The sequence below is a fragment of the Hermetia illucens genome, chromosome 6, assembly GCF_905115235.1.
Source record: "Hermetia illucens chromosome 6, iHerIll2.2.curated.20191125, whole genome shotgun sequence".
Lineage (NCBI taxonomy): Eukaryota > Metazoa > Arthropoda > Insecta > Diptera > Stratiomyidae > Hermetia > Hermetia illucens.
Genome location: NC_051854.1, coordinates 39,911,558 through 39,925,051, shown reverse-complemented (window position 1 = coordinate 39,925,051; position 13,494 = coordinate 39,911,558). Strand labels below are relative to the sequence as shown.

General features: G+C 48.2%; 1 protein-coding gene across 2 annotated transcripts in view; it reads left to right on the top strand.

Moving 5' to 3' along the window:
• LOC119660183 overlaps nucleotides 1-13,494 on the top strand; it is an 85,886-nt gene that overhangs the window by 58,732 nt on the left and 13,660 nt on the right. For both annotated transcript variants that reach the window (XM_038068594.1, XM_038068593.1), the window contains 3 exons: nucleotides 8,560-8,751; nucleotides 8,831-8,976; nucleotides 9,056-9,330. In XM_038068594.1, the coding sequence (XP_037924522.1) occupies nucleotides 8,560-8,751; nucleotides 8,831-8,976; nucleotides 9,056-9,330 (613 nt within the window). The remainder of the gene's footprint in view (nucleotides 1-8,559; nucleotides 8,752-8,830; nucleotides 8,977-9,055; nucleotides 9,331-13,494) is intronic.

Sequence of the window (13,494 nt, the reverse complement as noted above, 5' to 3'; positions counted from 1 at the left end):
GTATATAGTAAATCGTATCCGCCATTTGGTGTTCGACCAGAGCAATATTCCGAATGCATATGTCAGTGAAGATTTTTTTTGTTTTTGTTTTGGCAGAGGGAAGGGGAGTTGGAGCGAATAGTGAGGTGAAATACGTTTACACACAGACTGAAACACCCCTTGGAGCGTTCAGGACTCGGAATCGTTTGAAACACTACCTCATACTCCTCAACATCCTTTGGCTCTTCTCCCTTGCGCTTGGATATGGCTTGACTATTACACCCGCGATCATCATCACGGCCAGTTCAGAAATAATGTGGTACGCGGACGCCATCCGCAAAGCTCCCCGTTTCTGTACTTGCGTGAGGCGCTTACCTCCTTGCCAAGGGCGTTAGCACATACCTCTGCACCGTTGAGCAGCACAAACTGCATTGAACTCATCAGCAGACGTCACCTGCTAGACGTAGGACTCCCAATATTTGTCATTAGCCTACTTGATGTCGAAACTCCAGCTACAGTCTTCTTCGATGCTTGTTTGATTTGCTCAAAAAAGCTCATTTTTGAGTCAAGAATCAGCCCAAGGTACTTTACCGCTGGTTTTGACTCGATTATTGACTCGCTGCACGATATAGGACGCAGGATCGGAATTCTGTTTTTAGTCAAGATGACTACTTCGGCTTTTTCCAATGGAAGGTTGAAACCATAGGCAGTAATCCATCGGCTTACCCGTCGCATCAATATACCAGGTCTGCGTTTCGCAACCGCCACGACATCATCTGCATAACCAACCATGCGCGACTCTTTTAACGTGTCGAGTTTAAGTAGACTATCATAGGAAGCGTTCTAGAGGTCCGGCTCTAGGGTGGATCCCTGCGCTAACCCCGATATGGCCTCAATCCTCCTCTGACCCTCTGACGTTTCATAGAGCAGGAGCGGTTCCTCAGATAATCCCTCTATAGATATAGTTCGCCACATGAAAAATATTGTCTAGTGTGCCTAGAATTTCTTTCTATCTTACGGAATTAGAGGCGTTTCTGACGTCAATCATTAGGAGGAGCACCACCCGCCGACCTCGACGCCTACGTGCCTGCGCTCGACGAACGGCTTCCACGACTTGCATGACAGCATCTACTATGGATCTCTCTACTCTAAAACCGAGCTGCCGTGGGGATAAGTCTCCAGTAGCACCTATCGCTTCAGTGAGTTTACTATTGATGAGCTTCCCGAGCACTTTCCCAGCAGTGCCAAGCATACAAATTGGCGGTATGACGACAGCAACTCAAGGTCGCCTTTCCCTTTAGTGATCAGTGCAAGCCTCGCCACTTTCCAGCGAGAAGGGGAAAATGCCCCTCTTTCTGGCAAGCGTTCAATGCGCCGAGCAGTAGATGTGGCCAATGTTGGAACACCAGTTTGTATACTTTTGCTGGGATACCATCGGGCTGGTGCTTTCTTTTTTATCATAGAGAGGACTGCCTATTCCAACTCTTTTACAGGGAAAAATTGGCCATACTCGGCGCTCTCCACGCCGTAGTTATCAGGTTCATAACTGAATTTACGACATTACCAATAGCAGCGCCATCACCATCTCCTCCCTCCACCTGTCCCAAGAGTTTTGACAAACTCCCCGGTATTTACTTGCGCGACGTTCCATGCACAAAAAGAGCGCCGGGGTGGCGCACAGCCAACTACTTTGAATGCAATGTATTGATGGTCGCTTGCCTAGAAATCTTCCAGAATTCGCCAGTTGTCCACCAGCGGCACTAGTGACTCCGACGCGGAGGTTACGTTTGGAATGCTTCTTTTGCAGCCTGGGCGACGGAATGTTGAGGTGGATCCGGTATTTAAAGCTACCAGTCTTGTTCTCACCGCTATTTCGAGAATTCAATTCCATTTTGAGTTTGGATGCGGCATGCCCCATTCAAGTGGCCTGGAGTTGAAGCCACCCACGATCAGAATTCGCCCTTCTGTTCCCAAGATAGCGTCCGTCCTCCAAAGCACCAAGCCTGCGTCGTTCCTTCCCCATTGTGGTTCAATATTAAAGCCATGAAGCTTTTTGGATTCCACAGAACGTTCCGGTCCATATAGTTGCATTTTTGTTGCATTCCATGCATGAATTCTTTTGTGAATTATTCCATTGCCTTAGAAAGTAATATGTCGTGGAATCCAGAGTATTCAGCCTTCATCGCATGAGCCAAGCATATTCAATTTATTAAACTATTCTCATACTAATTCAGAGTTCTCTTATTTGGACCTTGGTGCCTTTTAGTCGCTTGGTTGTAGTTTAGGAACCCAATTTTGTGTCACCTATGCTTCTTTTGATGGAAAAAGTAAGCACCACCCCCTCTCTTTACTGTGAGGTATTACTGACACCTTTACTGATCATTTCAGTATAGACTTCTGCGTGTCATGTGTTGTCGAAAGCACCTTCGTGTTCAAAACAAGGTTAGAAGACAAAGGACAGAGGACAGAGGACAGAGAACAGAGGACAGAGGACAGAGGACAGAGGACAGAGGACAGAGGACAGAGGACAGAGGACAGAGGACAGAGGACAGAGGACAGAGTACAGAGGACAGAGGACAAAGGACAGAGGACAGAGGACAGTGGACAGAGGACAGAGGACAGAGGACAGAGGACAGAGGACAGAGGACAGAGGACAGAGGACAGAGGACAGAGGACAGAGGACAGAGGACAGAGGACAGAGGACAGAGGACAGAGGACAGAGGACAGAGGACAGAGGACAGAGGACAGAGGACAGAGGACAGAGGACAGAGGACAGAGGACAGAGGACAGAGGACAGAGGGCAGAGGACAGAGGACAGAGGACAGAGGATAGAGAGCAGAAGACAGAAGACAGAGGACAGAGGGGAGAGGACAGAGGCCAGGGGCCCTGTGAGGAGTGGCCAGATCTCCCATCAGGCGCGACCCCAGCTGGCGGATTGGGGCATACCTATTGATGTGTAAATATGTGTTCATGCACTTTTCTTTTCTGACTGTGCATGGGCTAGTGTTTGCTCATCTCTGGTGCGTGGACCAAAATGGCTATGGGCAGGACACCCAGAAAATAAAACCAACATGGACGAATTGAGAAGGAGTAAAGTTACAGTGCAGGGGCTCGGAACCCCAGTACCAGCGGCTTTTGGGAGTGAGCAAGCGGGCTTCAGTGGCGGACAACTTGGCCACCGTTGCATCTAATACTACAAGGAGAAGCTCATCAATTTTACGATCTCCTCCAATATCAAAGCCGGCAAAAGAGAAAGCTCATGGGAGCTCAGCAACTGAAAAAGGTGAAGGAGTCAGTAAAAGGAGTAGTCTGGCCAGGACTCACCGAGAACAGAGCCTTGACCCAGAAGAACTACCTTTTATGCAGCTTGGGACTAAAATAGTTGAGCTGTCCTAATTCATCAAGGACAAGCACAACGTGCACCAAGCCATTAAGAACATGGTGAGAGCCATCAGGGTGCTTTATAATAGGTCACAGGAAGAAATAAGAAAGCCTAAGGAAAAGCCGCACATCCCAGCCTCAAAGGCGACCCAAATGACACCGAAGCACAAAGTCGCCGACCTTCGCTCAAGTAAAAGAGTGAGAGACAAGGAGGGGGAAGCTTTGGCGGATCAACAGGCCCCAAAAAGGAAAAAAGGGGTCTTGACTAGTCCAACAAAAGGAACTAAAAGTTCAGAAGGGCCCAAAGTACTAAAAGTAGGAAAGTCGGCTAGCGAACCGAAACTGAAAGAAAATAAGAACGATGGTTGGACTAAGGTCGTGAATAAAAAAAGAAATAAGAAACCAAAGGTGCAAATTCGCCCGGAGGCAATTGCAATCTCCAGCGGAGGACATCTAACATATGCGGAGATACTGAAGAAGGTGAAATCTGACCCCGACCTAAAAGACCTAGGCGGAAATGTTAGCAAAATCCGGAGGAACCAGAAAGGTGATCTCATGTTTGAGCTGAAAAAATCCAGAGTGGGTAAAACTGACGACTTTCGTAACCAAGTTTTAAACTCACTTGGGGAGAATGTCGCGGTTCGTTCCCAAAAACATGAGATCTATATTCAGTGCAAGGATCTCGATGGGGTAACATCAAGAGAAGAGATCTGCACTGCCTTGAAGGAACAATTCAAGTTGGAGGATTTCAGGGAAGAATCCATCGTGAGCCTAAGAAAGGCTTATGGCGGTACTCAAACGGCCACAATGCGACTACCAGTGGAGTCAACGCAGAAGTTGTTGGCCGTGGGGGAAGGATTGGATGGGTTGTTTGCCGACTAAGGGAACAGATCTCCTTAAAAAGTTGCTTCAAATGCCTAATGTTTGGACACTTCACGAAGGCATGCACTAGCGGCATCGATCGGTCCGATCGATGTCGAAGATGTGGGGAAAAAGGACATATTGCCAAGGAGTGCAATAGAGACCCCAAATGCATTTTGTGCGAAGAAAAGGAGGGAAGGGATAACCGGCATATTGCCGGAAGTGGGAAATGCCCAGAATTTAGGAAGGCGTTAACTGCAGTGAAAAAATGAGGTTAATACAAATAAACCTTAATCATTGCAGGGTCGCACAAGATTTGCTTGCGCAGACCACTTACGAATCCGCAATGGAGATTGCTATCATTAGTGAACCGTACAGAATTCTTGACGGTGCTGTATGGGTCACAGATTCGACTGGTGGAGCGGCGATATGGGCGTGCGGTCGTCAAGCCATACAATATAGCATGTGTCAGGTGGCTAGAGGCTTTGTGTGGGCAAAAATAAGCGGTATATTCATATATAGCTGATACGCCCCACCGAGCCTTACACTGCCCGAGTTTGAAGAACTGTTAGACGATCTTGTTCACGATGCAAAGGGACGGAGTACAAAGGTGATAGCCGGTGACTTTAATGCGTGGGCTATCGAGTGGGGCAGCAAAGAGACTAACGCAAGGGGGCGGTGCTTATTAGAAGCATTCGCCCGATTGGATGTGGTTCTGGCCAACGAAGGCGATATAAACACTTATCGGAAAGGGGGAACTGGGTCAATTGTAGATCTGACTTTTATCAGCCCTGCATTAGCACGTGACATGTCCTGGCAAGTTATTGAGGACTTCACGTACAGCGACCACCAGGCAATCACCTTTGAACTAAGGATGGAGCCACAAGGCAGGAGACCCGCACCCCGGAAGCCGAAATCCAGAGGAACACCAGTATGGTCTGCCAAAGCGATGGATGAGCAGACATTCATGGAGGTGTGGCTAGACTTGCCTAGCAAAGCAGGCACCTCCGCGGATAGAGCTCTCCATGTCACACAGAGCATCTCTAAAGCATGTGACGCGTCGATGCCTAGGAGATGTTCATTCCCCACTAGAAGACCCAATTATTGGTGGAATAGTGAACTTGCCAATCTTCGATCGATTTGCCACAGAGCCAGACGAACGGCTCAGAGGGCAATAGGTAGGATCGATCAGGGGCAAAAGGAGCATGCCTATAGGGAAGCTCGCAAGAACCTCAAGCTCGCCATCCAGCGGAGTAAGAGGGAATGTTTTAAGGGGCTCTGTTCGGAAGCGGACATAAATCCGTGGGGTAGCGCCTATAAAATCGTGACAGGACGATTCAGAGGTCGATCGTCTCCGCAGATCACGTGCCCTATGCTCTAGTTGAAAATAATCCAGGGGTTATTTCCCCAGCAAGAGGGGGGTGCTGACACCTTCCAGCGCCCCCTGAATGTGACGCCGATTCCACCAGTCACCAGGGACGAGCTGCTAGAGATCTGCAGTCGAATAGGCGACAGTAAAGCCCCGGGTCTTGACGGCATACCGAATAAGGCTCTCAAACTTGCCGTCAAAAGTAGACCGGATATGTTCGCGGAGCTGTTTGAAACGTGCATGTCGGAGGGTATTTTTCCTGCACCATGGAAGCGGCAGAAGCTGGTACTGTTGCCTAAGGCTGGCAAACCTCCAGTTGAACCGTCCTCCTATAGACCCATATGTCTTCTAGACACTATGGGGAAAATGTTGGAGCGGGCCATTGATAATAGATTACTTCCAGTCGTCGAGAGCCAAGGGGGCCTTTCAGATAGGCAGTATGGGTTCCGTAAAGCCAGATCAACCATTGATGCCATCAAAATGGTTACTGGCTTGGCCGAAAATGCAATTCACGGAAGGGGTTGTACCAGCAAATATTGCGTGGTGGTGACCCTGGATATGAGGAATGCATTTAACTCGGCCAATTGGAACCTTATACGAAAGTCTCTGACGACGATTGGTGTTCCCACCTACCTCGCCGCTATTATCGCCGCTACTTGAAAGAGCGGACACTCTGGTATGATACCGATGACGGATCCAAAGAGTACGTTGTCTCCGCGGGTGTCCCCCAGGGCTCTGTACTGGGCCCACTACTGTGGAACATCATGTATAATGATGTGCTCAACCTTCCGGTTCCAGAGGAGGCTACGGTGGTGGGTTACGCCGACTGGTTGTGGTTGCAAAGCATCTCGAGGATGCTGAGTTGTACTCAAGCGAAGCAATCAGTGTTATTAAGGCTTGGTTAGAGAGTGCTGGACTGGCACTCGCGGAGGAAAAGACGAAAGCGGTCCTCATCACTAAGCGCCGCAAAAGAAATTACGCCTGCATTAGAATCGGGAATCGTATCATCACTTCCAAGCTGGCCATCAAATACTTGGGGGTGTTAAGGACTTAATTTTAAGCAGCACATAGAGCATACTTGTAAACGAGCATCCACCAGGAGTATTTCTCTGGCAAGGATGATGCCGAACGTAGGAGGCCCGCGGCATACTTGCAGGCTGCTCATAGCCAGGGTGGTGAGCTCTATCATGCTGTATGCAGTCCCAGTTTGGGGAAAAGCACTGCAGGTTTTAGGCAATACACATAAACTGAGTGCGGTCTACAGAAGAACATCCCAAAGGGTGTGTTCTGCCTTCAGGACCGTCTCAGACGATGCAGCGTTCGTCATCTCGAGAATGATGCCGATTGACATCCTGGCAACCGAAATGATGAACATTTATAATACCAGGCCCATCTCTCCCATTTCTCAGATGAAAAAAGCCGAAAGGGAGAGATCCATAAGCAGGTGGCAACAGCGATGGGACCAGTCAGAAAAGGGTCGTTGGACTTACAGGTTGATCCCTTCCATCGGGGAGTGGCTGGAGAGAAAGCATGGGGAGATCAATTATAATCTCACCCAGTTTATCACCGGCCATGGAGGATGCCGTCAATACCTGTACAGGTTTAAATTGGACACCTCGCCTAATTGTCCAAACTGTGGGGTCCCAGAGGACCCGGCGCACGTTTTCTTCCAGTGTCCTAGGTTCGTGGAAGAAAGGAGGAACCTGGAGGAAACTCTAGGTGAAGTGCTATCACCGGAAAATTTTGTCCGAAGAATGGTAGCCTGTCAGGAAGACTGGGATGCGATCAATTCCATGATCGCTGTAATCCAGGAAAAACTGCGAAAAACAGAAGAAGTGAGGAAGACGCGGTTACGAACCCCGCGGGTAGACGGAAGGAGACCTAGCTAAAGTAAGCTAACTCCGCCCCGTGATGTAATACCTAAAGGTGGTTCCACGAGGTAGGGGGGTGGTTTTAGTGGGTAAAAATCCCACACTCTGGCGTGCCCAGGCCAGAGTCTTTTGAAGATTTCCACCTCCTCAAAAAAAAAAAAAAAAGAGGCCAGGGGCCAGGGGACAGAGGACAGAGGGCAGAGGACAAAGGACAGAGGACAGAGGATAGAGAGCAGAAGACAGAAGACAGAGGACAAAGGAGAGAGGACAGAGGCCAGGAGACAGAGGACAGAGCACAGAGGACAGAGAACAGAGGACAGAGGATAGAGATCAGAAGACAGAAGACAGAGGAGAGAGGCCAGAGGCCAGGGGACAGCGGACAGAGGGCAGAGGACAGAGAGCAGAAGACAGAAGACAGAGGACAGGGGCTAGGGGACAGAGGACAGAGGACAGGGGCTAGGGGACAGAGAACAGAGGACAGAGGACAGAGGACAATTTAACAAGCTGTTGACAAATGCCGCAAGATCTCACTGCACTGACGGTAACTGATTCCATGGTTACTCTTGGGACTGGAAGATCAAATTAGCGAAGATGTTTTCCTCATTTAGTCTTGATCATCATGAGAAGGTTGATGCTGTAGTTCCGTATTTAATATAAGCAGGTTTTGGTGACTACAAATCAACATTATAAAATCCATCACGCGAAGCACACATCTGTGATGAGGCAAAAGATTAATATTCAATATTCAAATCAATCTTTTCTAGAAGCTTCTTCATTTGAGTTGCTCTCAAGATGCATTCAATTTATGATTCGACATTTGTAAATTACATTCAAATTTCCTTATTTATTATACATTCGCATTGAATATTTGCAAGTTAATGAATTCGCACAGAAACACTTCGGAGTGGAATAAAGGTATGCGTAACCAAAGGTTAATTTTGCAAGTTTCATGGTCGAATTTGACTAATCAAGCCAGAGTGAAAAGATTATGTAATGGAACTAGGACGGTTGCATAATGTTTCTCTGTAGAATATTTTGATATATTTATTTAATAAAAATTTAAAGGTTTAGTAATTCCATATGTTCTTCCTATTCCAGGATTAAATCTCAACCTCGATTTCCAGTTTTTTCAAAAAATCACGCCTATTTGTTTCTGCATGCCTGCCATGGGGACATTCCAAGTGCGAAGAGGGCTCTATTGCGATACATACAAATACGCGCCATAGCGCCTGATATTTTCGATGGCCGAGACATTATGCTGGAGGAGATTCAATTTGTGTTTGACATGACGTAAGAAGTGTACTCAGAAAGTTTTCTTCGCAATGCTTGTCATCACTCACTTCCTTTTTATCCTCTCCTTCTCCAACAGGCATATGGTAGCATTACCTTTTAAGACACCAGAGGGATATAATATCCTTGTATATCGACTTTCCGATTCAGATCCATCTAAAATGCATTTTGGAAACGCTGTTAAAGCATTTTGCATGTTCAATGATGTTCGCATTAGTGAAGACGGTATGCTTGTATCTACTAGTCCTTTTTGCAGCTCTATGCTGATATCTGACATCCGTTAATATTTGGTTTTTTATTTCAGTCATAACCGAAGGATACGTGGTTGTTTTTGATATGAAAGGATTGCGATTTGGGCACTTGGCACGAGTTCAATTTGGTCCGTTGCGAATGTTCATGCAGTATATCCAGGAGGCACATCCTGTGCGACTTAAGCGAATCTACGTTGTGCACACATCGTTCTTTATTAATCAAATCATGACGTTGGTGAAGCCACTCATTCGTCACGAGCTTCTATCGTTACTGAAGTTCACGTCATCTGGACCCGCTGATGTCCTACCTGCAGAACTGTTACCAGTGGTAAGTTTAAATGGGGTAGCCTTTGAAACTCAAAAATTCAAAAAATTCATCAACGACATTTAAGATTGAGTGTGCAACAACCCACAGTCTCCGTGCATGTCAGAGACTGTGGGACTTTTATCCACTGTCTTACCACGCGACGGTAGGTATAATCCAACGGTCCTCTATGGACATGGATTGATTTAGAGGTCACAATCAGAGCGCCGTTGTAACTAGCACCGCAGTACTTGTTCATACTGAGTGTAGGTTCAGCATTCATGCCATGCAACTAAAGGGTACGGCGCCACAAGGAGCCCTGCCGCGATATAGGTACAACAACAAACACCATTAAACTCCCACAAGAGGGCCAAATACAAATAACCAGGCCAAGAACGCATCCTCCAGAAATTCACCTAGAGCATATACTTTTAACTAAAATAGTTCATTTCTTTGCAAACCATAATTTTTAGGTACACCGGAACATAGATAGATGTAATAATTAGAATTTATTAAATTTTAATGAATCAGTAAGAGCAAACGACTATTTACACGTTAGAGGCAGAAGAGAATGATCTCGCTTCATGTGTTTCTTTCTGCCCCTAACTCATGGCACACTTTTCTCGCCAGTCCTCCACTCCCGTGGCGAGCATCTGCAAAGTGGATAGTTCCGCGCCATCTATTTGTTCGCATTCGCAACATTCGAAATAAATTTCGAATGCTGCGAATCTTGCCGCGCCACATTACTCCGCCCCCCCGATGAAACCTAGGGGTTTCGGCGACTGATCCTGGAACTTCGTTCACCGTCAATCCACAAAGCGGACACGACGCTGCTTCGGGGCGGACACGGGTTTCAGCCTGGACAGAGAGACCGCCTTTTTGTGTCCACCGATCTCGTGCTGGAAGAAATGTTCTCCCCGCTCGAGAATGCGGTACGGGCCCTCATATGGAGGCTGCAGCGGCTTCCGGACGGCATCCGTCCTGACCAGAACGTGCGTGCACGTGTCCAGTTCCTTGGGCGAACAGGCAGGTGTGGACGAGTGTCGGGTGGGTGGTGTGGCTTTTATGCGTCGGAGATTGTCCCTCAGCAGACGCACCAACCCCGACTCTGTGAGACCCGAAATCTTGTCGAAGACCGGATCGCTTGGGAATCTCGGGTTCTCCCCGTATACTAGCTCCGCGGGGCTGGCAGCAAATTCCTCTCGGCGGGTTGTACGTAGGCCGAGTAGGACGAGAGGCAAGACTTGGGTCCAGGACGGATCGTCGCGTGCCATAATGGCGGCTTTCAGCGTCCGGTGCCAACGTTCTAGCATCCCATTGGATTGCGGGTGGTATGCAGTAGTCCGCTGGCGTTTAAAACCTGCCTAACTCCGAGAACAGGGTGCATTCAAATTGCATTCCCTGGTCAGTGATGATCACTGCAGGGACACCAAAGCGAGGTATCCACTCTCGACAGAGGGCTTCGGCACATGAGTGCGCCGTAATGTCTTTCAGAGGTATTGCCTCAGGCCACCGCGTGAACCTGTCGATGATTGTGAGACAATACCTATAACCGTGCGAGTCTCGCAAAGGCCCTACTATGTCGAGGTGTATTCTGTGGAACCGCTTTGTAGTGCGTGGGAATGAGCCCACTTGTTTCCTTACATGCCTGGAGACTTTACACTTCTGGCATGCGATGCACTCTCTGGCCCAGGAATTGACCTCCTTATTCATAGAGGGCCAGAAGTATTTCTCGGTGACTAGCCGACTCGTTGTCCTGATACCTGGATGCGCTAAGTCGTGAACTGTGTGGAACACTTCCTTGCGAAAGGTGGCCGGAATATATGGCCGAGTCTTCGCAGCAGAGAGAGAGGTTTGAGCCGAAGATGGGCAACTCCCGAAATTTGTATTTGGGGTTGGATTTGAGGCTCTGAAGTGCTGCGTCATCCTCCTGCGCCGTGGCAATAGCCGAGAAATCGAGTGAGGCGGGAATGTTAACCTCGGAGACACGAGACAAAGCGTCAGCAACTATGTTGTCCTTGTCGGACACGTGCTGGATGTCGGCCAATTGTTGACGGGATTTGTCAAACGCGCGGATAGCCTCTTCAGACCACACGATCTCTCGTGTGTCCTTAGTTTTGGGGCCAGACAAGTACGCGTTCAAAATGGACTGGTAATGGCTGGCCTTGGGCAGGAAACGAAGGTAGAAGTTTCGCATGCCCAAGAACCTCCTCAACTCCCTCACTGTCTTTGGTCGCGGGAAGCTTGTTATTGCTTGCACCTTGTCTGGGTCGGGCTGTATTCCTTCAGGGGAAATGAAATGGCCGAGGAATCTCACCTGTTTTTGAAGAAATTTGCATTTCTCAACGTTTAGGACTAAACCGGCCTCAAGGAGACGTTGAAAAATGCACTCGAGATGGGCTAAGTGTTCAGACTCAGTGGAAGAAGTGACCAAAGCATCATCCAAATATACGAAACAGAAGTCGAGGTTTCGCAGGACTGAGTGAATGAACCTTTGAAAGGTTTGCGCCGCATTGCACAATCCGAAAGTCATTCGGGTGAACTCGAAGAGTCCAAAGGGTGTACATATTGCCGTCTTTGGAATGTCTTGAGGAGCTACTGGGATTTGGTGATAAGCCTTGGTTAAGTCCAAGGTCGAAAAGATGCGGCAATTCGCGGGGTGATGCGCAAAGTCGTGGATGAGTGGAATTGGATATCGGTCAGGAACAGTCTGTGCATTTAGCCTTCTGTAATCCCCACATGGGCGCCATTCGCCGTTCGGCTTAGGGACCATATGCAGCGGGGAAGACCAACAGCTGTTTGAGGGCCTGCAGATACCCTGTTGAACGAGTTGTCCAAACTCTTTCCGTGCAATAGCCAGTTTCTGGGATGGTAGAGGACGCACTTTCGAGAAGATCGGGGAACCAGTAGTGATAATGTGGTGCTGCACATTGTGCTTCACTGGTTTGTAGAGACTACACTCGGTAGTAATCTGGCTGAACTTTTGGAGAAGTGCCCGAACACGAGAGTCGGTAATGTCTTCTAAAAGAACGGAAAGATTATTGCCTGGGTGAGATACCATTTGTCTCGACGAATTAAGGTTGGTCATGGGGTCTATAAGGGACTTATTTTGCAAGTCCATCAGCAATCCATAGTGATACAAGAAGTGTGCGCCTAATCTGCGCTGATATCCGCCAGGATGAAGCGCCACGAAAATGTCCTACGCAAGCCAAGACTCACGTCCACTTGCCTATACCCGTATGTGTTTATGTGGGAGGAATTTGCTGCCGCAAGTTTGAGCGGTTGTGGAAAATGTTGATGTTGCCGGGGTACGGGAAGAACCGAAACCTCCGCACCAGTATCGATGAGGTAGTTGCGCCTGCTGAGAGGGTCGTAAATTGTTAGGCGACGTGGCGCTGCGCTCTGGGTGGCTGTCGCCAGGACCCCTCGCGGACCTAGTTTTTTGCGGCAGGCGTGAATAAATTCGAAATAAATTTCGAATGCTGCGAATCCTGCCGCGCCACCTACTTTCAGATGGCCATCCCGGTTCCTATGGTGCAAAATTGTCCTTTTGCAGGTTCTGGTCTGATCGCCTTCTTCGTGGGAGCCGCTCAGATACATATGTTCTGAGTGTTGGCCGACTATAAAAGACAATGAACGACGTCTTGCGGTAATGGAGACGAAGATGTTACGTTGGACTAGTGACGTGACATGTTTTGATTACATCTGAAACGAGGATATCCGCGATCGTTTTGGGGTTGCACCGATCGTGGAAAAATAGCGAGAGAGGCGTCTTCATTGGTATGGTCACGCAATTCATGCTAACGAGAGTTCACTTGCCAAGATTAGTCTGAACATCGAAGTCGATGGTAAACGACCAAAAGGCAGGCCGAAACAACGGTGGTTTGATACGCTGAAGGGGGATTTAAAAGCCTTGAGATTGCATCCAGATCAGGCATTTGATAGAGCCAAATGACGAAACCGATCACAACGAGCCGGCCCCGCTTGTGAACGGGAAAAAGGCTGAAGAAAAAGAAGAAGAAAGCAGTTGAATTATACTGAGTTCCTTTCCTGGTTTAGGGATCATGTTCACTTTTGTCAGTTTATATTGTCGAGGAACGTATTTTAATCTGAATGCTGTGTATTTGTAACAGCTTGATTAGACCCTTTCCTGCACTGAAATTACCCGGAGTGGATTGTATATTTTCA